The following is a 27,926-nucleotide window of genomic DNA, read 5'->3' on the forward strand; positions in this document are numbered from 1 at the left end:
TATGCACACTTTTGAGGCCGTGGTTCTCAACCTTGGCTATCCTTCAAAATAGACTGAAACATTACTGAAAATGCACAACTCCAGGCCCACTGCGTATAAAGCTCTATTACATGTATTTCTATGGAAAAAACTGTAACATATTTGACAAATAACAAATGAAAGGGTATGAATACTTACAGACATAAGTTAAAAGCAGAACAACCAAGAACCACTATGTACAGGAATATATGACAGCCTGGGATGGAACACAGGCGGAAGCTAAAAGGGCACGACCCGGGCACGTCCTGTGTTAAACCAACCAGCGCCCCTCTCCGCAGGCCTCCTCAGGCCCTCGCCGACCCGGAGATAGGGTGGCGGGGCGACATAAAGCAGAGGAAAGGCAACAACCGACACGGCAGCTCCTGCAGGCCAGGCCCGCTCTGCTCGCCCGCGCCGGTACAGGCCACAAGCGGAACACCTACCCACAGTGCCCCGCGGCGCGCACGCGCACAAGCAGCCGTTCCCAGCTTGCAGCGCTGCGCGGCGGCCGAGCCGGCAGCGGCCGCCTCTGGCAGCCCCGGGCCAGGCGCCCCCGTCCCCAGCAGCGGGGGTAAGATGGCGCTGAAGAGGATCCAGAAGGTAAGAAGTCCTTCCGCCTGAGGGCTCCTTGCGAGGCCGAAACGTCGACTCCCAGGCGGAGGCGCCACGGCCGCCAAATGAACGGCGGCTGAGACCGAGCAGAGAACGGTAACACCTGCCAGGGAGGGAGGCGGAACCGCCGCCCGCGCGGCCTTAAAAGGGTACCGCGCAGCGCGCGGGGGCGGGGCGGCGTCACGTGGGGTTAGCGTCGCGCGGGACGGGGCGGGGCCCCGGGCGGGGCCACGGAGGGTTAGCGTTCCACACGCCTCCCCCGCCTCCCATAGCTGCATCTGTGGCAAGGGGCGGGCTCCCTGCTCCTTGGACGCTGTGTTCTGGGCGCCTTGGGGGCAGAGGTAGCGCCTGGCCTCAGAGGAAGGAGGGCATGCCCCTGTGGGGGTGTCTGGAGGGCTGGTTAGAGGAGTCGAGGCTGGAGCTGGATTCTAAGGGATGAGTACGAACTCTGCAAGCGCAGGAAAGGAACAAGGGCGTTCGCGGTCTTGGAGAGATGCTGTGGCTGGGCTTGGGTTGGGGAGAGCATGACTGGGCTTTAAGTGCCGCTGGAACAGGGGAAGGGAGTGGGTGGGCAGGACTAGGGTGGGGGTATTAGGGGCAGTGCTAGGATAACTTTTTTATCCTGTAGGTAATTGGGAGTCATTGTGGGCATTTAATATATTAAATAGAATTTGGAGACTGCATAATAGGAGGAAGAAAAAGTATTTTCAGTTATGCTATATTATTATTTGTTTATATCATAGTATATCTACTATCAATCTTTTCCCTATTAAAAAAAATTATACTTTACATCCTGCTTTTTCACATAGCATTAAACGTAGGCATTTTTCATGTTAAATAGTATTCATAACTGTTGTTTTTAACATCAGAGTTCCAAAGGTATATGACCAGTAATTTATTTACTCGTTACGTGTAGTGAATAAACATATGGAAATGAATGTCAGAAGGCAAGGAACTTAATCATTCCCAACCTGCGTGTCCACATGTTTTTATAGGTTTTTTTTTTTAGACTTAGATGATACATGTTTAGTACATGTGTGGAATATATCAAGCGCTCAGTATGAATTAATGGCCACTGATACTCTAAATTTTATAGGAAGTAAATAATACTGTGATAAGCCTCATTGTATGGTGAGTTTGGTCGATCAGTGGTAAAGAATCCTCCTGCCAATGCAGGAGACATGTGGTTTGATCCCTGGGTTAGGAAGATCCCCTGGAGAAGGAAATGGCAACCCACTCCAGTATTCTTGCCTGGAAAATCCCATGAACAGAGAAGCCTGGCGGGATATAGTCATAGGGTCCTGAGAGTCGGGTGTGACTTAGTGACTAAAAGCAACATGGTGAGCTTAGGTTTGATTGTCTGAGGTGGGATTGCAGGGTCTCTTAAGAGTATGATGTTGTTGTTCAGTCACTAAGTACTGTCTGACTTTGCATCCCACGGACTGCAGCACACCAGGCTCCTCTGTCCTCCACTATCTCCCAGAGTTTGCTCAAATTCATGTCCATTGAGTCAGTGATGCTGTCTAACCATCTCTGCTGCCCTCTTCTTCTCCTGCCCTCAATCTTTCCCAACATCGGGGTCTTTTCCAGTGAGTTGGCTCTTCACATCAAGTGGCTAAAGTATTGGAGCTTCAGCTTCAGCATCAGTACTATCAATGAATATTCAGGGTTGATTTCCTATAGAACTGACTTGTTTGGTGTGATCTCCTTGCAGTCCAAAGGACTCTCAAGAGTCTTCTCTAGCACCACGATTCAAAAGCGTCAAGGGTATGCTAAGGGTGAGGCTCATTTTTAATAAACAGCTCTCCTAAAAGTAATGTGTTTAGCAAATTATTCTCTGAAAGAGGTCATCTGTTATCCTAGGACTTTGAGACAGGTGAATGATACGCTCAGATCTGTGTCGCAGGAAGAGGCGCTTCTGTAGCCTGGAGTGAGCCAGAGAGGGACTGAGGGTGCCAAGAATGTCCAGCGAAGCTGCATCCAAGTGACTGACCATGGAGCAGGTGCCGAGGCGGGAACTGTGCTTGGATGACGTGCAAAGGGTAGAATTGACAGAACTTGAAAATGAGTATGTGGTGAAAGTGAGGGAGGGGGATGCACAACCTGGATAACTGATTGGATGGCAGTGTTATTGCCTGTCTTGGAAATCAAACATTTTGAGGGCAGGGAGTAGGGTGAGGGAGATAAGGGTGTAGGTTTGAACTTATATGTCTGAACATGTAGACTGATAAGATTTGTAAAAAGGAGAACTAGGAGAAAGTGAAGAGAAACTAAAGAGCCTTTTGATGAAAGTGAAAGAGGAGAGTGAAAAAGTTGGCTTAAAACTCAACTTTCAGAAAACAAAGATCATGGCATCCGGTCCCATCACTTCATGGCAAATAGATGGGGAAACAATGGAAACAGTGACAGACTTTATTTTCTTGGGCTCCAAAATCACTGCAGATGATGACTGCAGCCATGAAATTAAAAGACACTTACTCCTTGGAAGAAAAGCTATGACAAACCTAGACAGCATATTAAAAAGCAGAGACATTACTTTGCCAACAAAGGTCCATCTAGTCAAAGCTATGGTTTTTCCAGTAGTCATGTATGGATGTGAGAGTTGAACCATAAACGAAGGCTGAGCACTGAAGAATTGATGCTTTTGAACTGTGGTGTTGGAGAAGACTCTTGAGAGTCCCTTGGACTGCAAGGAGATCCAACCAGTCCATCCCAAAAGAGATCAGTCCTGAATATTCACTGGAAGGACTGATGCTGACGCTGAAGCTCCAATACTTTGGCCACCTAATGTGAAAAACTGACTCCTCAGAAAAGACCCTGATGCTGGGAAAGATTGAAGGCAGGAGGAAAAGGGGACCACAGAGGATGAGATGGCTGGATGGCATCACTGACTTGATGGACATGAGTTTGAGCAAGCTCCAGGAGTTGGTGAACGACCAGGGAGCCTGGCATGCTGCAGTCCATGGGGTGGTAAAGAATCAGACACAACTGAGCGACTGAACTGAAAGATTTTATGAAAAGTTAAATCAATTATGCAGTCATTAAAAAGTACAGTTTCTGAAGAGACTACAGGGTAACAGGAGTAAAAGTCATGAAACTACAATAAGGAAAAAAGAGGGGAAAAAGGCAGAATATAAAATTTGATGTACCATGTGACTATAATATACAGGAACACACATTCACAGAGAGGAGGGTGGAATGAAATATCAAAATGTTAACCAGAATTATATCATGGGGCTACAGATGACTTTTTATAAAACTGGATTTGGGAGTATTTTTCAGACTTTTTCTAAAGGATATATATTGCTTTAAAAAGCAAAAAGTAAGTATTAATATAAACAGAAATGTAATTCTATCCCTGTCCCTTTTGGAGGCGTTTAGAAATGTCACACATACTCAGATTTTAAAAATGTGAATTCTTGTTTAATTGAAGGAAATACTTTTAACAATAAAGCGAAACTTCACGTACAAATACTCAACTCTGGAAAAAAACTTTGTTAAAGGTATGAAGTTGGTTGGCAAGGGCTGTGGGTTGAGAGCTAAGGAGCTAGTGCAAGGCCAGTTCCTAATCAGGCCGCATGCTGCTGGCAGCCACTCCCCTTCCTCTGTCCAGAAGAGCTCTTGTTCAGATCCAGTCCTTAGGAAAGGCAGACTCATCCTCAGCTCCACTTACCAATCGCTCCCCTTACCAACCGCTGGTTCAATAAGCATGTGAAATGATTCACAACAAGGGCAAGGAAAAAATGATTTGTTGTGCTTTCTGAGATTTCTGAAAGCCAATGCCTCTCTGCCTCCCAGGGTATGTCCAGTGGGCTGTGGGACCCAGAGCTGCTCAGTCCAGAGAATTTTACAAAAATAGAGCAGGAGCTCCAAAATCACTTCCGAAGTCCTGTGGACCTCCAATTCTGAGAGAGAGTGGCTGGGTCTCTGTTACTAGCAGTCAGGGCTTCCTCTGTGGAGCTGACACACAATTTTAAGTTGTGTTATTTCCTCCAGGTTTTGAAACAGAATTTGCAGGGTCCTTGCACACGTGAAAATGCAGGGTATCTTGTTCAAAATTACTGAAAATTTCAGGACAGTGACTGCAGAGCATTAAGCCAAGGGTAGGGCCCTTCACAGCAAGAGTCCCTGAGAGAGTCTGAGTCACGTATTGGTGAAGCCAGCTCTGGTTACTTCCTTTGTTGGTTCCTACCAAGGAAAGTTCTTTGCCTTGTAACCTCAATTACCTTATATATCAGTGGTATCCAAGTCATCCCCGAGGTCCAATCTTGTTGAGGACCTTTCTCCTCAGTTCTGTTCAGTTGCTCGGTCATGTCCAACTCTTTGCCACCCCGTGGACTGCAGCATGCCAGGCTTCCCTGTCCATCACTAACTCCTGGAGCTTGCTCAAACTCATGTCCATCAAGTTGGTGATGCCATCCAGCCATCTCATCCTCTGTGGTCCCCTTTTCCTCCTGCCTCCAATCTTTCCCAGCATCAGGGTCTTTCCTGAGGAGTCAGTTTTTCACATTAGGTGGCCAAAGTATTGGAGCTTCAGCTTCAGCATCAGTCCTTCCAATGAATATTCAGGACTGATTTCCTTTAGGATTGACTGGTTTGATCTCTTTGCTGTCCAAGGGACTCTCAAGAGTCTTCTCCAACACCACAGTTCAAAAGCATCAATTCTTCAGTGCTCAGCCTTCTTTATGGTTCAACTCTCACATCCATACATGACTACTGGAAAAACCATAGCTTTGACTATATGGACCTTTGTTGGCAAAGTAATGTCTGCTTTTTAATATGCTGTCTAGGTTTGTCATAGCTTTTCTTCCAAGGAGCAAGAGTCTTTTAATTCATGGTTGCAGTCACCATCTGCAGTGATTTTGGAGCCCAAGAAAATAAAGTCTGTCACTGTTTCCATTGTTTCCCCATCTATTTGCCATGAAGTTATGGGACCGGATGCCATGATCTTTGTTTTTTGAATGTTGAGCTTTAAGCCAACTTTTTCACTCTCCTCTTTCCCCTTAATCAAGAAACTCTTTAGTCTTCTTCACTTTCTGCCATAAAGGTGGTGTTATCTGCATATCTGAGGTTATTGATATTTCTCCCAGCAATTTTTTTTTCCTCCTGGCAATCTTGATTCCAGCTTATGCTTTATCCAGCCCAGTATTTTGCATGATGTACTCTTCATGTAAGTTAAATAAGCAGGGTGACAATATGCAGCTTGATGTCCTCCTTTCCCAATTTGGAACCAGTCTGTTGTTCCATGTTTGGTTCTAATGGTTGCTTCTTAACCTGCATACAGATTTCTCAGGAGGCAGGTAAGGTGATCTGGTATTCCCATCTTTTTAAGAATTTTCCAGTTTGTTGTGATCTATACAGTCAAAGGCTTTGGCATAGTCAAAAAGCAGAAATAGATGTTTTGCTGGAACTCTTTTGCTTTTTCAATGATTGAACGGATGTTGGCAATTTGATCTCTGGTTCCTCTGCCTTTTTAAGATGTAGCTTAACATCTAGAAGTTCTTGGTTCATGTACTGTTGAAGCCTGGCTTGGAGAACTTTGAGCATTAATTTGCTGGCATTTGACATGAGTGCAGTTGTGTAGTAGTTTGAGCATTCTTTGGCATTGCCTTTCTTAGGGATTGGAATGAAAACGGACCTTTTCCAGTCCTGTGGCCACTGCTGAGTTTTCCAAATTTGCTGGCATATTGAGTGTAGCACTTTCACAGCATCGTCTTTTAGGATTTGAAATAGCTCAGCTGGAATTACATCACCTCCACTAGCTTATTCATAGTGATGCTTCCTAAGGTCCACTTGACTTCACATTCCAGGATGTCTGGCTCTTGGTGAGTGATCACACCATTGTGGTTATCTGGCTCTAACATCTTTTGTGTATAGTTCTCTATGTATTTCTGGCATCTCTTCTGCTTCTGTTAGGTCCATACCATTTCTGTCCTTTATTGTGCCCATCTTTGCATGAAATGTTCCCCTGATATCTCAATTTTCTTGAAGAGACCTCTAGTCTTTCCCATTCTATTTTCCTCTATTTCTTTGCACTGATCACTGAGAAAGGCTTTCTTCTCTCTCCTTTCTATTCTTTGGAACTCGGCATTTAGATGGATATATCTTTCCTTTTTCCTTTCACTCTTCTTTTCTCAGCTATTTGTAAATAAGGCCTCCTCAGACAACCATTTTGCCTTTTTGCATTTTTCTTGGGGATGATTTTGACCACTGCCTCCTGTACAATGTCACAAACCTCCGCCCATAGCTTCAGGCACTCCATTAGATCCAATCCCTTGCATCTGTCGCTTCCACTGTATAATCATAAGGGATTTGATTTAGGTCAGACTTGAATGGTCTACTGGTTTTTCCTACTTTCTTCAATTTAAGTCTGAATTTTGCAATAAGGAGTTCATGATCTGAGCCACAGTCAGCTCCCAGTCTTGTTTTTGCTGACTATATAGAGCTTCTCCATCTTCAGCTGCAAAGAATATAATCAGTCTGATTTTGGTATTGACCATCTGGTGATGTCCATGTGTAGAGTTGTCTCTTGTGTTGTTGGAAGAGGGTGTTTGCTATGACCAGTGTGTTCTCTTGGCAAAACTCTGTTAGCCTTTGCCCTGTTTCATTTTGTACTCCAAGGCCAAACTTGCCTGTTACTCTTGACTTCTTGCTTTTGCATTCCAGTCCTCTATGATGGAAAGGACATCTTTTTTTTTTTTTTTTAGCTGTTAGCTCTAGAAAGTCTTGTAAGTCTTTATAGAACTGTTCAACTTCATCTTCTTCAGCATTAGTGATTGGGGCATAGATTTGGAGTGGTTTGCCTTGGAAACAAACAGAGATCATTCTGTCATTTTTGAGATTGCACCCAGGTACTGCATTTTGGATTCTTGTTGACTATGAGGGCTGCTCTGTTTCTTCTAAGGGATTCTTGTCCACAGTGGTAGATATAATGGTCTGACTATAAATGTTAATTGTTCTTTAGAGATAACTTGCAAAGTCAGGAAATTATAGATAATACCATATTTTCATCTACTCTGAGATGAACACTTTTTTACATTTTCACATCTCTGAAATTGGGATGCTGCTTAAAATCACTGGCAGTAACTTGATTGTCACTGTGTGAAAGCCGTGTCACAGCAGTGTATATTGAGGTTAAGTGCATTGTCGATGTGTTGAGTTTAATTGCTTTAAAAATGTCTCCAAAAAGATATTTTGATTTAATGCTGAAGAATAAAGCTTTTGTGAATACAGGCACAGAAACGGAACAGTGGGGAGTAAATTTTATATTAATGGAATAAATGTTGCTGGAAAAGGGACTGCAGTTCTTTATTTCCATGCCACGCTAACCAAATGCTTCATAGACCACAGAAAGGAAGATACCATGTACCCTCTAGTCAGTGAGGCTGGCTCACCTGTATTTGCTGAGGTTTGTGCAAAAGGTTGTGTATTGTGGACCTTTCTGGAAGAAAACTCCAGAAGCATTCATGTAGGACTGTTTAAGAATTGCCACATCACCATTGCCTGGCAGGCACAGGGGATGACTGTGAAGATACCCATGACCCAGGGTTAGTATAGACTCTAAACGAGGAGAGCCCATTTATTTATTTCACTTGTCTTCCACTCCTCTTTTGGTATGCATGAACGATTTAAAGATAAAACATATTCCCAAGTAATAAGCTTTTTGTTCTTATTGTTTAGTCACAGTTATGTCTGCCTCTTTGCAACTCCGTGAAGTGTAGCATGCCAGGCTTCCCTGTCCTTCACCATCTCCTGGAGTTGCTCAAACTCGTGCACTGAGTCAGTGATGCTATTCAACCATCTCTCATCCTCTGTTGCCTTTTTCTCCTGCTCTCAGTCTTTCCCAGCATCAGGGTCTTTTCCAGTGAGTCAGCTCTTCTCATCAGGTAGCCAAAGTATTGGAGCTTCAGCATCAGTCCTTCCAATGAATGTTCAGGGTTGATTTCCTTTAGGATTGACTGGTTTGATCTCCTTGCATTTCAAGGGACTCTCAAGAGTCTTCTCCAGCACCACAGTTCAAAAGCATCAATTCTTCTGTGCTCAGCTCTCACATCCACACATGACTACTGGAAAAACCATAGCTTTGACTTAAAGCTTAGTTTCAAATTAAAATTAAAAGTTTTAAGTGTAAGGAATCTCATAGGATATCACTTGTATGTGGAGTTTTTTTTTTTAATTATACAAAAATGATCTGATTTACAAAGTAGAAATCAGATATAGAAAGCAAACTTATGGTTACCAAAGGGGAAGAGGGGGTGATAAGTTAGGAGTTTGGGTTTAACAGATACAGAGTATAAAATACACAGGAACCTACTGTATAACACAGGGAACTATATTCAGTATCTTGCAATAACCTATAATGGAAAGGAATCTGAAAAAGAAAAAAAAAAATTATATAACTGAATCACTTTGCCGTACACCTGAAACTAACACAGCACTGTAAATCAACTATACTTAAAAAAAACTTAAGAGATAGCAAGAATACAACCCACAGAATGGAGGAAAGTATTTCTCAAATATTAATATCTGAAAAGGGATATATATCCAGAATATGTAAAAATTCTTACAATGCAAGACTAAAAGACTATCCAATTAAAGATGGAAAGAAAAGAATGCATTTGTTCTGAGTTTAAGTGCCAGTGTGTTTTCTTCTTAGTTGTCTGAAAGACTGTGTCTGGCATTAAATGAGTACAGCACAGTAAAAGAAATGTGTGTGTACTATGTTTGCGTCACTATTTTCCTCTGGTAATCCACTCTGACCTTTTTCCTTTTCAAGACTCACTTATCATCAGTGTTCCTTGTAACAAGAAGTATTATACAATGTTAACCTGCTTAGTCCTTTACAATTTATGAAGTATTTGTGCATTTGTTGTTTAGGTAGTAAATTCCCATGGTTCAGAATTAAAAAAATGCAAGAGAGTCTACAGGGAAAACTCTCCCATCCACTCCTGCCCCCAGCCACCCAGGTCCTCTCCCAGGGTGTGGTTAGTCTTATTAGTTTCTTCTGTACTCTTCCAGTACTAGGTATCTCTGTACATTCCTCATTTTTCTTATTGTAATGCTAATAATTGAATCCTTTATACACTGTCATCCTTGATTTTTTTACTAGCTACATTTGTGTATGTTATAAATATTACAAAATTATAGCCAAATATTAGTGCTGGCCAGTTGGTAGGCAAATGTAATTACAACTCAACAGATAATTTATACAGAGGCCCAAAGAGGTCAAAGTTGTTTTCCCAGTGACAGCTGGAACTCAGACCTGGGTCTTCTGGCCTCTATTGGGAAAGCACAAGAATGCAATATATTGGTAGACTAGTTTCTTTCAAATCACACTGTTCTTCCTTGAAATGCCAGTTAGCATTGGAAACTCCTTGGTGCTAGTTGGAGTCTCTGTCAGTTGAGACCCACTTCTGGGCCTTCAGAAATCATCAACTCTTAGTAGCCATTCACCACGCCCTTTACAAGGTATTTGCCTTCTATGGACAGGGAACAGCCCATGTAGATGCCTGGAGGTATGGAGAAACCTGGTGAGTTGGGGGGAATTGGCCAGTTCTGCTAGCTTTCCTGCCCCCAGTTGCTCATGTGATCTCTCCAGGATTTCCTTTAGCCTCATCACAGAGCTCATTCATTCATACAGCATTGCAGAGTATAAACAGTCTCCTACAGAGTGGTTGTAGAGGTGTGGAAGCCCAAAGCAGAGGTAAACAGGCTAGGAGCTGTTCTGTGGAGCTTCCTGCAGGCATGCTATATTTTTGAGCATGTCCTCTGGTCCCTTCACCTGACGTTAGTTGTTCCCCAAGCTCATTTCTGTTGTGACAACTAGTAACGCTGGGTACTTAGTGCTTATCAAGAGTAACCTATTTAGATACATTAGATCCTAGCTAAGACGGAGAAGGCAATGGCACCCCACTCCAGTACTCTTGCCTGGAAAATCCCATGGATGGAAGAGCCTGGTGGGCTGCAGTCCATGGGGTCGCTAAGAGTCAGACATGACTGAGCGACTTCACTTTCACTTTTCATTTTCATGCATTGGAGAAGGAAATGGCAACCCACTCCAGTGTTCTTGCCTGGAGAATCCCAGGGACGGGGGAGTCTGGTGGGCTGCCGTCTGTGGGGTCGCACAGAGTCGGACATGACTGAAGCGACTTAGCAGCAGCGGCAGCTAAGAACTGACCAGTGGTATACTAGTAGGTGTTTAAAAACCAACCCTCTGGGATAAAACTTGGCCCTGACTTGTGGTAATTTGCTGGCTTCTGTAATATAAATATTCCCACTGTGGCCAATTGTATTTGTGTGTAGGTAGGATAACTACAGAATGGCCAGAGAGGCAGGCATTATTAGAATGATCAGCATGCCCAGAGATTACAAGGTGGGGTCACGAGGTTCTTTGTGGATGAGCTCAGTTTCAAGCATTGTTCAGGTAAGGAAGAATGTGATCAGCCAGGTTTAAACCTCATACATAATGCCCTAGACCCTGGGATTTGCCATCCTCTGAGAAGTTTCCCTGCAACCTGATGGACCGTTACTTGTGCCTCATTGCTTCTCTTTGGAACCCGTCTGGAGACCGCAAGAAGTTTACCCAGGTCTGCAACCTAGGGAGAGTGAGGAGTATTAGGAAACATCCTAGTACATGTAAACTAGTTTTTAAGTCACTGCCCCAAATCTTAGACCTTGAGGCTCATGCTGGGCTAGGATAACTTTTGGGGATTGTGTCCACAAGTTGTATCCCATTTAGGGAATCTAGTTACGATGTAATTCCTGTTTTCCCCCTCTGGTATACAGTATAGCTGTGTACTCACTGGCTCACAGGTCCTTCATCTCCCACTTGGAGCCTTAGGGCTCCCATACAACCAGTGGTGGGTAGGGCAGTAGTGGGGCAGAGAGATTGAAATACAGGAGCCCTGTCCCTAGTCGGGCACTTCCTCTGGGCTAAGTGCTTGCATTGAGGAGCTCAGAGCTAAAGCCTAGCCCCTGCCCTTCTCCACTCGAGTGGTGTTGGGGCCCTGCCCCCTTTCAGCTCTGTGACCTTGGGTAAGTAACTTAACCTCTTTACCTCTAAATTTTCTAGCCTATTAATTGGAAATGGTAATACATTTTCACACGTATCTTCACAGCCATGAGCAGACCCTTGTTTTCAAGGGTATTACAGATGACTTGTTTTCATTAGCCAGGCTCACCCCCTCCTGAAGTCTGGAAGCCGCCTCCCACTAGGAGAATGCGCTTCTGGCCAAAATGCGTGGGGTGTGGAGCAGTATCCCCAGTTCACACCCGGCTCTGAGCCTACTATCTTGTGTTCCAGGAATTAACTGACTTGCAGAGGGACCCCCCTGCCCAGTGCTCTGCAGGACCTGTGGGAGATGATTGTAAGTACCCTTCAGGGCTCCAGATCCCATGAGCCTTGCAATTAGGACCCCCAAATTTAGCTGCCCCTCAGTTCTTTTGTTTTTTGTTTTAAGAAAACGTATCATTGTTACTGTTGCTTTCTCCCTTTACTTGTGAGTAGCTTTTTCATAAGATGCATTGACTTCATAGCCCGGCTGGTCAAGATGTTGCTGGAAGTCACCATCTCCCTCCACTGGGGCACAGGAAAGCCATCTGGAAAGCCAAATAAAACTTGGGGCATTGCTGGAAAAAATGGTCATGAAGCTAATCATGGAGGACCTGTTGCTGTTGCACTTGGGGTGGCACTGGAGGGTTGGTGAAGGGTGGGGAATGGGGCTAGCTCCTTGCCTCTGCGAAGGGAAGGGACAGTTCTTTTCTCCCACTTCTGCTCCCAGGGGGAGACTGAAGGAGCTGCAGTGGGCAGCCCTCTGCCACCCTCTGTAGCCGACTGGCCATAGGCCATGCTGCGCAACACTTGGATAGCCCAAATCTACTCCGCTATCCCACTTCACCTCTACTTTCTGAGCATCTTGGGCTCTGGGATGCTCATCCTTTACTGTGAGGCTCTAATAGCTGCATATGAAGGAAAAGTATGTGCGTGAGGGAGAGACTGTGTAAAAAGAGGGGTGGTGCCCTTTAAGGACACCAAAGAATTAAAAACAGAACTCATATATCAGTGTTCATTGCACCACTGTTTATAATCCCCCAGAGGTACCCACATGCCCATTAAGAAATAAATGATTAAGCAAAGTGGTATATATATGTGTGTGTATACATATATATATATACAATAGCATATTATTTAGCAATAAAAATGGATAAAGTTCTGACACATGCAATAACATGGGTGAATCTTGAAAATATGCCATATAAAATAAGCCAGAAATGAAAGGACAGATATTATATGATTCCATTTATATGAACTATCTAGCTAGACAAGGCAGATAATAGAGACAGAGGGTAGAGTAGAGAGGTCTATAGAAGCTGAGAGGAGGCAGAAATGGGAAAATATTCCATGGTACAGAATTTCTGTTTGGAGTGATGGAAAAGTTTCAGAAATGGATGTTGGTAGTTGCACTGCATCATGAACGTGCTTAATGCCACTGACTTGACACTTAAAAATGGCTTAAATGACATATTTTATGCTACATTTTTGTGTCCAACTCTTTGCAAACCCTTGGAATTCTCTAGACAAGAATACTGGAGTGGGTAGCCATTCTCTTCTCCAGGGGGGTCTTTCCGACCCAGGGGTCAAACCTGGGTCTGTCGTATTGCAGGCAGATTCTTTACTGTCTGAGCCAGCAGGGAAGCCATACGCTACATTTTTTAAAACTTTTATTGTGTTAAAATGCAAGAAAGAAAAATTTCACAGAGATGGGAAAAAAAAAAAAAAAGAGGGAAGTAGTCATATGTGAGGAAGAAGTCAGATGTGTGTGTTCCTGCATGTTCTATGGGCTGGTGCTTAGAGGAAGTGAAAGTGGACAGACAGCTACTGAAAATGGAGGATTCCAAAAGCTTTATGTGAGAGTTTAAAGAATTCTTTAGAGCAGAACAGAAATGATTCCCATTGTACATGCAGAGTTAGTGAACAAGTGTGGCTTCTCTGGTTTGGTACTTGATCTGTGTTGTCCTTCCAAGCGTCACAGGTCTCAGCAGCATATTTTCCCCCTCTTACCTGTTGCTTAAAACAATGTGTACTGGGGTTACTGATAAGATTGGACTGGTAATGATTCAGCCTCCGCTTTCTAAAGGCACCCCTTGGTGTTCTGCACCACACAGCCTCCGCCTTCCCTGCAGCCCTGTGCTGGGAAGCAGCCGTCTCTATCTGAGAGTCTAGCCACCCCTCCATAGTCAGTCCCTGAGTTCTGCCGAGGTTTGCACAGTCTTGGAAACTAGCTAACCTTTTGGGGCCATTTCATGCCTGCCTTGTGAGTTAACAGCCCTTTTCCTGCATCCCTCTGCAGTTTCCTTTCTCTTCCTGTCTCTTTTGGAGCCTTCTGTTCTGACTGTGCCTTTGGGTTCTGCTCAGCCCCCCAGCAGACCTCAGGGGTTAAAGTGAATGGGACCAAAGGGTCACCTGTTTGCCAGAAGGAGCCACTCATATTATCTACTCCTCCCCTTCTCTGTATATTAATTGTCAAAAAACATTTATTTAATAAGGAATTCCATTCTCTACTATGATTAGGAAAATGTATACCTACCAGCTAATGATTAGCATGAGTTGGAATAAAAGCAGTCAAAAGAAAAAGAAGTGACACTTTATTAGCTTAGGCAGCCTCGTTGTAGATAAAAGGGTTCCCATCAGTAGCATTTCTTGAAACATTTGAAAAAGGGCAAGGGCATCTGTGACTATCTTTGGATACCTGTAGGGGCTTGGAAACCTCTTCTCTTGTCCCTTCAATTCCTTCCCCTCCTCATGCTTTGGAAACTTCCTGTCTGCTGGCAAGGGCAGAGCCTGTGAGATATTTGAATAGATGGCAGGAAACCCAGTACAGGACCAGGTCTGAAAATTGGGGCTGATTTCACATCCGTGATGGACCCATGAGACAGAATTCCGTAGAGAATAACAGATCCCTCAGATGCTCTCAGCAGCCCCCCAAGGTGGGTATATAGGCACTTTCTGCAAAGATGAGTACAGTGTCCTGGGAGCTTTGGGACTGAGTCATCTGCCTGCTCTAGGCCAGTCTTGCTGAGTGCACAGGAGCTTTTCTAGGGGTATGTACAGCAGTAAAAGTAGTGTGACTCCAGAGAGGGCCGCAGGCGTGCTGTGCAGCTGGAGAAAGCTCTGACACTCTAAGGAGGGACCTGGCCGACCACCAGGTTGGTGAGAACCTGGGAGGGAAGAACACGAGGGCTGCTCTTGGAGGTGTGAGAGGACACAGGCAGGAAGTAGCCATATTGAAGCCCCAGGGCCCCAGGCATCGACTGATTCTTGAAAGAGACCCTTTGGAGAAGGCTTCAGAGTAAATAGTGAAGAACTGAGGAGAAGAGAGATTTATAAAAGTGATGTGGAAAGTGGCTAAAACCTATGTAAGGCTTAATTCTGTGCAGAGAGAAGATTGAATTGTAGTTTACTGGCACCTGTATAGTGAAGAATTTAATTTTGTCCTTAGAACATCTGGCCTTTGTCCCTAGCCTCAGGAAGGCGATGTCTAAACTACCCTGCCTGATAGGACTGTCTGTTTTAGCTGAAGGCCTTGACCCAAACCAGCAATGTGAGTTGGGTGGGGCAGGCCACACTAGACAGACCAGCCCACAGGTTTAAGGTGGAGGTTTTGGATCATTGCCAGAGGAACTGGAGACATAGATCAGCATGTGAATAGTCCATTAATCCATCCCGCTAACTCGATGGAGTTCCAGGAGAAACTGTACGCCGAGCCAGGGGTGAGCGTCCCTGTGGGCAGTATTCCATGTGTTGTCACACGTCGGTGCCGGGGCTCCAGGGAAGAGGACAGTGGAAGGTCTATGTTTGTGCTCTGCCTGGAACTTTCCCCATGAGCTCTTCCCTCAGCTGACATTGACCTCAGCCTTTCACTGTCATAAAGCAGAGCTGTGAGCACAACAATCTTCGGTGAGTCTGGAGTCCAGTTAAATTACAGAAACCCCTCCACTGGTGGTTGGTGTCAGAAGCGAGGGCAGGCCTACGTGAACAGCGCCCTCTGAACAGAGCGGCTCCTCTTTGGTGGAGAGACGTGTTTGCTGGAGAGGCTCACGTTCCTGTCTCTCTTTTGTCTTGCAGTGTTCCACTGGCAAGCCACCATCATGGGCCCGGTAGGTCGCAGCTGCTGAGCAACGCAGCCCTTGCTTTGCCTGGCGGGCCTCTTGCACATGTACTAATCTGCTTTCGGTGTCTCATCCTCCAGAATGACAGTCCTTACCAAGGAGGCGTTTTCTTCCTGACCATCCACTTCCCTACCGATTATCCTTTCAAGCCCCCAAAGGTGAGGACGGGGACAGGGACCGGTACAGAAAGCTGCGCCTGGGGCTTTTCCCAGGGGCCCTTATCCACCACCAGGAATACAGCTTGCCCGGAATTAAACTCTGGACTTTCAGGACTCACCCCTCATGTGAGCAAGGGCTGGTGTGGTGAGGGCTTCCTACTGAAGCCATGTTTTCAGGGGGGTTCCTTGTGGGGTGGCTGACTTAGGATGTGTCTCAGGCTCCAGCTCCCTTCTCTGCAGTCCCTCTCAGTCTCAGACAGGACTTCTCAGCCCCTGCCCCAGGGACACTGAGGTTTTGTAGTAATAAAGCCTGAGATGGGAGGTGGGGAGAGGACTGCTTCTAGTATCCAGTGGAGGCCGGGAATGCTGCTCAGCACCCTGAACTGCACAAGATAGCCCTGAGTGTCCACAGGTGGAGAGAAGCTGGCCTCGGACCCTGGCAAGTCACCTCTTCCCTGCACCTGGAGGAGCCCTGCCTTCATGAGATTCACAGTCCTGTGTGGGAGAGGTTTAGTGTGAGAGCTAGGCCCTGCTGAGGAGACGCACAGAGCAGGAAAGTGGGATGGGACTGTGAAGGCAGGTGGTGGTGGGCTCACCCATGGGAAGCGTCACAGGGAACTGGAGGGCAAGCCTTGGTTTGGGGGTGGGATGAGCCCGAGGGGACCCATGGCGTGCAGTCAGTTGCTCTGCTGTGGTGAGAGGCTGGGTAGGGCAGAGACTGCTGGTTAAGGCAGAGCAGGTGGCATGTTCCAAGGTGGAGCCAGCAGCACGGGCAGATGTGGTCACACAGCAGTGCTTGTATGTTATTCATATCATTTTTAATATATTTTTATCTTTCTGATGGAAAAATTGATCAAAGTGGGTTATTTTAAAATTAGAGCATATGGAGAACTAACTAATATACAGATGGAAATCAGTCTATGTATAAACTTATCCCCAGAGATCACAGCTAATAGCCTTGTGTACATTCCTCCAGGGTTTTTCTTCATATACCAATATATATTTTAATTCTTATTTTTAAAATAAAATTGTCAGTTCTGGTTGTGAGTGAGGAAGCCGAGGCTTTGAATGGGCCCTCCATTTCCTGAAAATGTTGTGGCTTATAGTGGAGGGTGGGACTTGAGCCCAGATGTGTCAGCCTATTTTTTGGTAACTTGTTATTTTAAATTAACTTTAGACCTAGAAAAATGTTGCAAAAATAGTACAGACTTTCCATATATGCCTTGTCTAGCTTTCCCTGAAGTCAACATCTTACTTTACTGAAGTCCAAGTATCAAATCTAGGAAGTCAGTGTTGGCCACATGCTCAGAGCTAAACTGATGGCCTTACTTTTTTACCCGTTTTCCTCGTGTTCTAGGACCCTGCACTGTATTTATTGTCTTGTCTCCTCCATCTCCACAGTCTGTAACCGAGCCTCCATTTCCTCTGGTCTTTCATGACCCTGATGCTCTTGAGAAGTATTGATCACTGTCAGAGACTACCCTCCCCCCGATTTGGGGTTTGTGTGCTGTTTTCTCAGGATTGACCTAAGGTTTTGCATTTTAGCAAGACTTACGCGGAAGTCTTGAATCTGTGCCAGGGTCCCCTGTCTCAGAGTTTGTGGTGTGTTTTACTGCCCTGAGGTTGACCTTGATGGCTCAGTTAAAGTCATACCCTTCACCCCTGTGTGCACATTCTATCTAAGCCATGAGAAGAAGCCCCTCTGGGCTCCCCAGCCCACAACTCTCCCTGGTCATTGCCACCAGAGGCGATTGGTGCCTCTGTATTTTAAATCAGAGTTAAATGTGGTTAAGATTCTGGAGACTTTGCCAGCTTTTAGCGAAGAAGACTGGGTTGTGCTGGGCACAGGGGGACAGATAGTAAAATACCTCTCAAGTATAACTGTTATTTCAGGGGTTTGGTTGAAAAGGCACGTTTCATGGTCTTGAATCTACCCCCACTCTCCCCTTTCCCTGTTGAGACTTGCTGCAGTGTCTTGTAAAGTAGCATCTTATTCCCTTCATTAGTGTATAACTTGCTGCTGATCTTTTTTAAAATAAACAGATGGGATATAATCCTGTATGTCTGTTGGGCATTTTCAGGATTCCTGATTGCCCAAGGACAAAGCAAAAACAGCGCCTATTATTAGAGACTGAAGTCAGCCCTGTGAGTTGGGTTTACTGTAACAAGAAGAGTTGTGTGCCAAAATGTTGTGTCTTCTACAGTAGAAGAAAGTGTTTCTGTCTTTTTAAAAATCTCCTTTCCATAGGAGAACAAGATAAAATAAGATTGCTGTTTTGGCAAGAATTTTCTGGGTCTGTGGGGGGAATCTGGCAAGGTTGCATGATCTTCTCTACAGGAGATAATAAAGAATAAGGCAAATATTTAGTGCCTGAGACACTTTGGAAGTTTGATGCTTCCTGGAAAAAAGTGAAAAGTGAAAGTGTTAGTCGCATGTCCAACTGTGTACAGTCCATGGACTGTAGCCTGCCAGACTCCTCTGTCCATGGGATTCTCCAGGCAAGGATACTGCAGTGGGTATAGTGGATCTTCCCAACCCAGGGACGGTCAGGAAGTCTCCTGCATTCCAGGCAGATTCTTTACCATTTGAGCCACCAGGGAAGCCCCTCTTGGAAAAAGTCGTTTGGTAACAGATGCTGAGCCTCACATACACAGCCTTCCTCTCCTCATATTCTGAGTTGTTTTAAAATGAAACCAACAAAAAAATCCTGTTTTATTTTAAACTATTTCAGGCATGTAAAGTATTGTAGATAATCATATAATGGATACCCATGTATTCATCATCTGGCTTAAGAACTCCATTATTCAAGAAGACTTCTGAGTCCTGGCCATTGCTTTTCTTGTTAGTCCTCAGAACACACTACTCTGGGGTAGATGGTGTCAGTCCCCACATCTAGTTCAAGAGCCCAGCAGGGAATGGGTTAGGGGGCTTCTCCTCCAGGTGCACCCTCCTATATCCCATTCTGGTTTGAAATAATGCCCAGCTCACCCAAGATTGTGCAGGGCCAGGTATGTCCCAGTAGTGGTCGTTTCCACCTTACTTGGTTCATTTTCCAGACAGATACGATCTAGAATGTCCCTGTGGTCTGTCTGATGTGAGGTCTCTCATCTCTGCAGGTTGTTTTCACAACCAAAATTTATCATCCCAACATCAACAGCAACGGCAGCATCTGCCTTGACATCCTGCGGTCCCAGTGGTCTCCAGCACTGACTGTGTCAAAAGGTAAAAGGTAGATGTGTACACCAGGTTCTGATGCTGTGAGTGCCTGTCTCATGCCCATCTCTGTCACAGCAGTGTTTCTGCCCTCGAACTCCTGAGAGCAAATTCAGGCTCCGGGGAAGCAGCCTTGGTCCTAGCCCGTGGTCACAGCCCAGACGGGAGGAGTCCGGAGTGGTGCTTTCCCCACCCCCACCGTGTCCACCTGGATCTGTTGCTGCAGGGTGCTCCAGCCAGACTGTTGCATGGGTGCAAAAGAAAATATTGATCCTATTTATACTTTTGATCTAAAAGTAAGAAAGGCAAATATTACATTGCCTCCTCCATTCTCTCCTTTATTCATTTACGCAACATGGATTGTGAACCAGCCCCGAGTGAAGAAGACGCAGGGCCTGTGCTCTGCGTGAGGGTGAAGAAACCAGTCTAAACTGGGCTTAAGGAATGCAGATATTCCTTCCCAACTAAGATAGACTGAACATGGTTGTATGAACCCTGAGACTTGAACAGAGAGGGTGTGAGTTACCTGTCAGTGGACTGAGTGAGGTGGTAAAAAACAGCAACCTGAGAGAATCAGGGTACCAGAGCCCAACAAACACAGTGGAGTGTGAGGCAATGCAGGTGGCAGAGCTTTAGGCGGCAGAGGGGGCGCCACAAGGCACCAGGACAGCTGACCCGAGCAGGCTCTTTGAGACTCTGCGTGGTAAATCTAGAGGGAAAGCTGCCCACTCCCGTGTGGTGGTGCAGATGCCGTGGAGGCAGAACTGACTCCAGTACTCAGGCCTCCAGGAGACAGCTCCACACTGGGGGCCTGCTCCTCTCTGAACCGAATCCTCACCCCACTGCCTAGCATGCCTTTGGGTGTGGGGGTCAGGGCACTCTCTAAGAAAGAAGGGAGAGGAAATCAGAATGGCCAGGAGTAGGCACTTGAATGTGGAAGGAAGGAAGGAACTAGCCCTCTCATGACACGTCCTCTGAGCTCAGAACAGCAGGAGAGTTGAATAGCTTTAAAAAGACAAAGCATCCCTCAATCACAGTGTTTACCATAGTTTAACTGTGGTCAGGACTTGGATGGATTCACTGAGGCAAGGATGATACTTGTTTGTACAGAGGGTTCCAGAGCAAATCTAGGGTTGACAGTGCATTTAGCCTGGACCCCGACAACCCCGGCAGCACCTCTTCCCCAGCCTCCAGCCACAGCCCCGGTGGGAGTGTCCTCACAGGTGCAGAGCAGAACTGAGAGTGCAGGGCAGTGCACGTTTGCTTGGCAGTCACACAGACCTGGTTCCGAATCTTGTTTTTACCCATTTGGTGGGTGTTCAAGTCTGTAACCTTGGACAGGTCACCAGAATCTTCTGAGTTCTGGTTTCTTTAAGAGTGAACAGGGCCCCTGGGACGAAACAACAAAGGTACATTGGCACGGAGCCAAAGAACTTTTGAGATCAGGAAAGGAAGGCCAGAAGTGCCCTCGGGCAGATGTAACTGGGACACCACAGGGTAAAACTGCTGTTCAGCTCATAGATGGACAAAGTAAATACATTCATGACTCTTGGGACATCGGAATAATTTTGATGGGATGTTAAAGAGAAAATAATTGCTCTGTCAACAGAGAGTTCAAGTTGAGGGGCTCACTGGACCTGGGGTGACCTGGGAGCCTTGTGACTGCAGTTGACTCATTGTTTCTTTTCTTTCCAGTTCTCTTATCCATCTGTTCTCTGCTCTGCGACCCCAACCCTGAGGACCCTCTGGTGCCAGAGATAGCCCATACCTACAAGGCTGATAGAGAGAAGTACGTGTCCTCTTTGGATTGCCTTTGGGCCCCAGCTGCTCCGGGCAGCTCCCAGCAATACCCTGAGCTGGTGCTTCCAGGCCAATGAGGTTTTCCCATGGACAGCATCCTGCCCATTCTGAGCTGGGCTGAGACTCCTGCCTCTCTCACTAACATATCCTTTGACTCTGAGGAGGGAAAAAGAGATAAAAGCCCTCCTGGATAGCACATCAGCTGCTGCTACTGAATCCTAAAATATTATTGCCAAACCTGCCCTTGAGGCCAATAATGTCAGTGATTAGCCAAGAATGGACTCAGAAGAATCTGACAGCAAGAAAATTCTGGATTAAAATACAAGGATTTCATCACAGGAAAATGGGGCATCTGCTCAGATATGCCCAGGGTGAGGCCGAGGCTGACTGAGGTGGGAAACACTGCTGTGCTCCGTTTGCTAGTTGAGGCTGAGAAGTAGGCGGTGTGCTCCTGGTTTACTGACAGACCCTCACCGCTGACTCTGCGTTTAAGTACTGATTACCAGACTCATGACTACAGCATTCTGACTCATGTGGCCAGACACAACCATGTGCCCTGTAGCCTGAGCAGATGTCTGTGGCTGCTGAGGCAGGCACATTGTGTGAAAACCTCTGAGCGTTGACAGCACTGTGAGAAAGGGCTGGACATGGCAGGGCCCCAGGCGTCAGCAGTGGTGGCAGGAGCAGGGTGCAGAGGGTGGCGTTGCTGGCTTTTAAAAGAACTCTCCAGTGGGTCTTCTAGTTCATTACTTCTCTTCTGTCTAAAGAGATTATAATGGAATGTGGTTTTCCCAGCATATATTTCTTGAAACCTTTACAGAGCTCATTATTTCCCTCATTTCAGTTTTCCTGTATGACAAAGTGATTTTTAATTGACGAGATCTTAATTTGTATTTATTTCAACACTTATTATGATATATTTTAGATATACCAGAAGTGATTTTCTTCATTGTCCCCTCTGATTACATAGCTCTCTTACAATGTCATGGCACCAGGTTGCATTACAGTAATGTGGATAAATGCACATATTCTCAACGGGCACCAGACCTGCTCTGTGGCTGCCAGCGGTGGTGCTGACTCACACTCTGGTGGCCAGATTCATGGAGCGCATGTGCTGGATACTGGGGACTTCCCAAGCTGACCTCTATGTATCTCTTCCTGATCTGAATGCATCCATGTTGAAAGACAGGAGAGAGGGAGGGAGAAGCTCTATTACGCTCTTAAATCTTCCACAGCAGATAGTTGTGAAAAACTACTAGGACTCACCAAGCTCGGGATTTATGGCCGTGAATGGCATGTTCCTGGTCCAGGCGGTCTATTTCATTCATTCATCCGTCTTAGGTATTTGATGAGAAGCAACAGCATTTCCCCTATATCAGTTATTTTCTCTTCTGCACATTGAAAGGAAGTGACCATTATGAATGAGGGTGTCACTTCCTCTGCTTTTTTCTTCCAGGTACAACAGACTAGCAAGAGAGTGGACACAGAAATATGCTATGTAAGTGCCTCAGAGGTTTTACAGGAGACATTGTCCAAGGAAGCTGAGCCGAGCTGTTGGCTGAGCCACTCACAGAGCGTCATCTCTTCTGCAAACAAATGCTGATTACCCACTTTCTCCAACCACAGCATGTTGGTACCGCTCTCAGCCATCGTGGTTTTGACAACGTCACGTCTCTGATGCCAGATCAGTAGTCACTGTTGTGATCCACAGCCTTCCTGGCTACGCTGGAATCGGTCCCTCCACCCCAACTCACTGCTCACCTCCTGGGGGGACCTGAGTGCCTCCCCTGCCTGGCCTCACTCAGGCGGCATCGCTTACCATGGCGCCACACGGGGGCCTCAGTCTGGCCCCTTACCATGTGCTCTTTGCCTTTTAGAACTCGGTGCCCGGGAAGGAGCGGGCAGGCTTTCCTCACGTCGTGTCTGCCACAAGCCACATGCTGAGGACCCTCAGCTCATCCCAGGAGTTCTGGGAGCTGGAAACAGTGTCACTGGGAAGTGGAGGCCTTGCCCCACAGCTCCCACCAGTCTTCCTCAGCAGTGCCACGTGCTGGCACTCCGCCCCACACCAAGAAGCTGTAAATAGAAAGTCAGGATATAAAGCACATAACACGCCATGAGAGATGACTGTCGTTTTAGAAGCAAGAACAAAATTATGAAACCTGAAAAGATTTGGGTTATGCTTTTCTATCTGATGAGATTTCACCATCCCTACCTCCTCCCAGTCAGAGCCTACATGAAGTCAGAATGTGAGCCATTCCCTGAACAGAACACAGGGAGAGAGGGAGGCTGTGAAATGTAAATAAAAATGTAATGCACTCATAACCCTGAATGATAACTGACATTTAAGTCTCTTTTTTTTCCAGGCAGAACAGAAGATACGGAAACTTTTAACAGGTAGCCCATCGGGTAACTGGCCTCCTCTCTTAAGTTTCTGATGTAATACATTTCAAGAGCTGCCTTTAGAGTTCAGAGGTTTGAGATTAGGTTAGTGAGAAGGGTAGTAAAGGGATTATTCTAATTGAACCTCCAAAGAGAGGAGGAAAATTGAGGGACTTCACATCTCTAAAGTCCAATTTGGCCTAGTCTTTTCTAAGTGGTTTTCAAAGCTAGTCCACTCCCAGAACAGCCATATGAGAATACTGTTTGGGTGAGTAGGACCAGGAAGTGGACAAACACTAAAATTCTCCAACCAGATGGCCAGGTCTGTGGCGTTTGGAAGGAGGCCTACAGACCTTGCACCTGGGGATCAGCGCTAGGTGACCATGTGAGCCTGACCTGCTCCGGAAACTCTTATGTTGTAGCACAGCTTCACTGTTCTTGCTTTCCAGCAGGAGTGCTGGGATTAGTCACCACCACTTCCTTAGCAAAGTAGGCAGCAGTCTGAGCCGGGTCTGCATTTACTTTACGGGGGTCCCCATTTGGGATCCTCAGTTACAAGGCTGCTTTCTGTGTTCCATGGGCCCCATTCCCTGCTTTGTACCATGGTGAGGATTGCCCTGTTAATTTTTTCTCTCTTTGCTACCCCTTTGGTCTTTACTTAAACAAAATGATAAACTTCAGATGTCCCCTGGAAACACTGCCGTCACACAACTCTGCCATTTCAGACAGTGGTCATAATACTCCTTGAACCAAATGTAACAAAGCCTAGGAAGGTGGGACAGATTCAAATTTCAGAGACAAGTCAGAGGTTCAGAGAAGGAATATCCAGGCCCAAGTTGGTGTTGAGTTGGAGGGTGCCATTTTCAGCCTTTCAAACATAATAGCTTATGACTCCCCAGAAGCTCATGAATTTTCTCTGTCTAGTTAAAATTTTCCCAAGCCTGCTATCTCTGTTGGAGATAATGCAGTAGAAAAAGGAAAATTATCCTTTGGGATCCTGATTATGAATTACCATTCACCCTTTGCTTGATTTGCACTCTGTACTTGGACAGGCCTGTACTTGTGCCAGGCCAAGTGATGGACAGGCCACCACAGTGATGTTCCTGTCCCTGGCAAATTCCTTGGACTCTCTACCCCTGGGAAACTTGCTTTTCAAGTCTTCCAGGGCTCAGATCAGCCTGAAGGACAGGCATGTTAAGTTGAAACCCTTATTTTAAAATGCACTGTGTTCAGGCAGCTCCCAGGTATCACACAGGTATAGATATCATGTTTCCAAGGTGAGTCTCAGGTCAGTAACTTAACAGCACATCTAAAAAGCTAACTGTGCAGTGATACTTTGTTTTTTCCATGGACCAGAGATACCAGGGAATTGCATGATCTTAAGCAATTAATCCAACATGAACAAATGACTTAACTGTGGCCAAAAGTGTCTCAGTTTGCTGGATGGAGCTGTGATCTTGATCCTTTGGCAGACTACAGGAAGACCCAAGAGTTCCAAGGATATGACAAAGGGTCAAAATCTCCCAACAAGGGATTAAAACACCAGAACACCCATGTCCAATGGGCCTGGCAACTCACAGCTGGACCGTGTGTCAGCACCATGGGATCCCACAGCACCTGACTGCAGAGGCTCAAGGACAGGCAGGTTTCTGTCTCAAATTCAGGACAAAGTCTCCTAAAGTGATAAAGAGGTGCTTGTGAGACGGGTCAACAGAGCTCCTGGCCCGAAGGCCTGTTCTGGTGGAGGCAGAGAAAGCCTCGGGAGCAGCACGGGCCACTTGTCCCTCTTGCCCTCACCTGCCCCCTCTTCTGTGCCTCCGTTCCTCCAGCCCTTCTCTCTGTGACACATGCTTCCTCCCTGGCAGCACTGGGTGGGGTTGAATGAGAATTAGATCTAGCCATGAAAGCTGGTCTGAGAAACAGGATGGCTTACCAGTGTTAGCAACCTGAGTCCTTGGACTCTTTAATCAATAGAAATTGATAAGAGATCAGACAAGGAATTTAGGCAAGGCTTTACTGGAACTCACGCTGCAGCAGTGGGAAGTAAGAACAAGTGAACCAGTGCCCTTGCTTGACCCCTGCAGGTGGCAGGGCGAGCTGGTCCCTTAAATGAGGTGAGGGTGGGGCGGACCAGTGGGTCAGGCTGGAAGGGTGGCTTGGGTGGTCTGCCAGCTCACGTGGTGGTGCTGTGTGCAAGGATCATGTGCAGAACCCTGCTTTTGCTCCCCGTACCTCAGAAGTGACAGTTAGGTTTTGGTCTTTTTGCACTAGTCAGAATTGACCCCAACTGTGCATGCATCAAGTTATTTTTAGTCCCGTATAGTTTCTTTGTGTTCTTTTGCGCAAGATGTTTGTTCAGGTGTGAGCACTCCAGTAAAGGGACCCAGGCCCCAACCTATCTCACCAGCACCCTCACAACAGCAGCCTGATGCCATGCAGGCAGGCACACTGGCTCCCTCAGGCCTGGTGGTCTTCCCAGCCAGTCTGCTGGTCTCATCATGATCACCACTGGGGCTTCTCTTCTGTTGGCAGAGGGGTTTTATTAAAACTAAAAAGCTACAGAAAATCTGCAAACCCGCTCTCAAACCAAATAGTGGTTTCTTGACTTTCCTAAAAAGTGTCACGTCCCCATCTTACCCCATCTCTACCCCACTTCTCCCAGGCGCCAAATCCTTACCTTCAGATAGGCCCACTTGAGCTGTTCCAGCTCCCTGCAACAGAGCTTACCTCTGGGTGCACGGGCTTGGCTGGGCTCCACTTTAGGGGGTAATGACAGAATTGCCCTCTCAGAGCCTGCCTCTCACCTGTGCTGCCCACCCCACCACAAGCACAGTAGCTCAAGGGGCTAGTCATGGGGAATGTCCATCACTGCTGGCTGTCATTACTTTCTAATGACTTTAGGTAGCTTTATCAAGGCAATGACTGAGCACTTGCCAAGTACAAGGTGTGAAGGGGAGGGGGAAGGAAGAGAATTATGCCAAGAAGGGAACTACACAGGCCTCAGGAAGGAGCTAAAACTAGGGTAGGGCATGATGGATGGACAGGGAGGAGGGTCCTACAGGCAGAGGGCTGTGTTCCCCAACAAGCACAGCACATTCTGGGGACTCACCCAGCACCTGGCAACACTCCTGCACATGGCTCTTCCGGAATTGGGGCCCTGTTACCTTCTGGGTGTCACAGGGCTCACCTTTCTGGAGAATCATTAAAGGCAGAGGAGTGCAGGATGAATGGCAATTTTCATATTAAGTGGATGGCATAGTTCATACAAGCTGGTGTGTAAAACCATTTTGCACCCTAGACTCCCAGGTAAACAAGCAGCGTCACTGGGCTGGGGACTTCTTAGAGTCCAGGACAAGGCACAGAGCTGCATCTATCCCTCGATCCACATGAAGAAAGGAATGGAAGGACATTAGGCCTGGGCCCAGCCTCATGTCAAAGCTTGTTCCCAGGAGCAGTAATGACCTGGCCAGGGCACTAGAAGGTCAGGCATGCTTAATGGACAAAATGATCTGCCAGCTCCAGAAACAAGGATGCAGATGGAGGCATGGGCGGTAAAGTTGGGGGTGGCAGAGGCAAGGGGTGAAAGGCTAATTACGCTTCTGAGGGAACTTGGCTGTTTCTTCCTTCTGTGTCAAATATCCAGCAGTAGGAATAATCTGGTGGTCCAGTGGTTAGCAATCTGTGCTTCCACTGTAAGGGTCACAGGTTCAATCCCTAGTCGGGGAACTGTGATCCCACATGCCATGTGACCCGAAGCAAGCTCAGGACACCATCCTGAAACAGGAGGAACTAACAATAAGCTGTCAACATCTTTGGGTTTAAAATGTTGGCAGAGTTGTAGTTAAACTGCAAAATCCCCATCACCTGTACCTTCTGTTCCCTTTGAACCTTCTAGAATTTCTGCCGACTCCTTGCTGTGGGCTCATCTGTCTACAACAGGGAGCTTGACTGATGCACACATGTCTCCAGGTCTTTGAGGTCGAGGCTTCAGCAAGGCTTGACCCTCACAGCAAGAGCTATGTGAGCAGCAAGTATGCCCTCTCTGTAAAGGGTTAGGATGGCAGGAAAGAGCACTGCTTGTCCTGAAGGAGGCGGTTTTGCCCTTTCTGTGAGACACCACATATGACTTGTGGCAGCCCCTCATAGCCAAGCCTTAAATGACAAGCAGACCACGTTGGCCATTCCCTACCCACGGGCCTGAGTCACAGATCAAGCTCAAGACTGCAGCCTTCCCACCTTTCCACCCTTGACTGCTTACTGTCTGTTTAAATCATAACAGGGATTCAACCAGGAAGGTTTGGGGGGGTTTTGTTTTGTTTTTAATCTTTCAAGATGTGAAGTATTTGTTTACTGGGTTTCACTTACTATGCAGCATAAATAAGTTTTCTTTTTAGGGCAGGAAAACCAATGATTTCATTTCTCCCATTCTGTCATAATATGGCCATGTGTGGCTGGAGCATAGAGATGTAATCCTGGTGGTTTTTAAGAAAATTATTTTCTTGCTAACTGACACTTCTGTGGATGAAGACTTTGAATAAAAACCTATTGTTTTCTACCAACTGTTGTGGTGTCAA

General features: G+C 46.3%; 2 protein-coding genes across 9 annotated transcripts in view; one reads left to right on the forward strand and one right to left on the reverse strand.

Moving 5' to 3' along the window:
• Window positions 1-755, reverse strand: part of URGCP (upregulator of cell proliferation) — a 118,887-nt gene extending 118,132 nt beyond the window's left edge. For 2 of the 3 annotated variants that reach the window (XM_070462901.1, XM_070462900.1), the window contains exon 1: window positions 178-755. The gene's annotated coding sequence lies outside the window, so the exon portion shown is untranslated. The remainder of the gene's footprint in view (window positions 1-177) is intronic. The other variant, XM_070462902.1, reaches the window with a different exon arrangement.
• On the forward strand, window positions 496-27,911 carry UBE2D4 (ubiquitin conjugating enzyme E2 D4). 6 transcript variants are annotated; one of them, XM_070462904.1, is made up of 9 exons: window positions 856-971; window positions 11,105-11,216; window positions 11,933-11,996; window positions 15,755-15,786; window positions 15,879-15,956; window positions 19,074-19,179; window positions 20,866-20,959; window positions 22,427-22,468; window positions 22,848-23,302. In XM_070462904.1, the coding sequence occupies exons 2-9, from the start codon at window positions 11,148-11,150 to the stop codon at window positions 22,912-22,914; spliced, it is 552 nt and encodes a 183-aa protein (XP_070319005.1). In that variant the 5' UTR covers window positions 856-971; window positions 11,105-11,147; the 3' UTR covers window positions 22,915-23,302. The 6 variants fall into 6 exon arrangements, with proteins under 6 accessions (XP_020753323.2, XP_070319005.1, XP_070319009.1 ...); XM_070462906.1 differs by lacking the exons at window positions 856-971; window positions 22,848-23,302 and adding exons at window positions 23,337-23,367; window positions 27,248-27,911 and having other exon boundaries at window positions 8,756-11,216; XM_020897664.2 differs by lacking the exons at window positions 856-971; window positions 11,105-11,216 and adding an exon at window positions 496-618.
• Window positions 27,912-27,926: the final 15 nt, after the last annotated feature.

The sequence above is a fragment of the Odocoileus virginianus genome, unplaced genomic scaffold (genome assembly GCF_023699985.2).
Source record: "Odocoileus virginianus isolate 20LAN1187 ecotype Illinois unplaced genomic scaffold, Ovbor_1.2 Unplaced_Scaffold_17, whole genome shotgun sequence".
NCBI classification, from domain to species: Eukaryota; Metazoa; Chordata; class Mammalia; order Artiodactyla; family Cervidae; genus Odocoileus; species Odocoileus virginianus.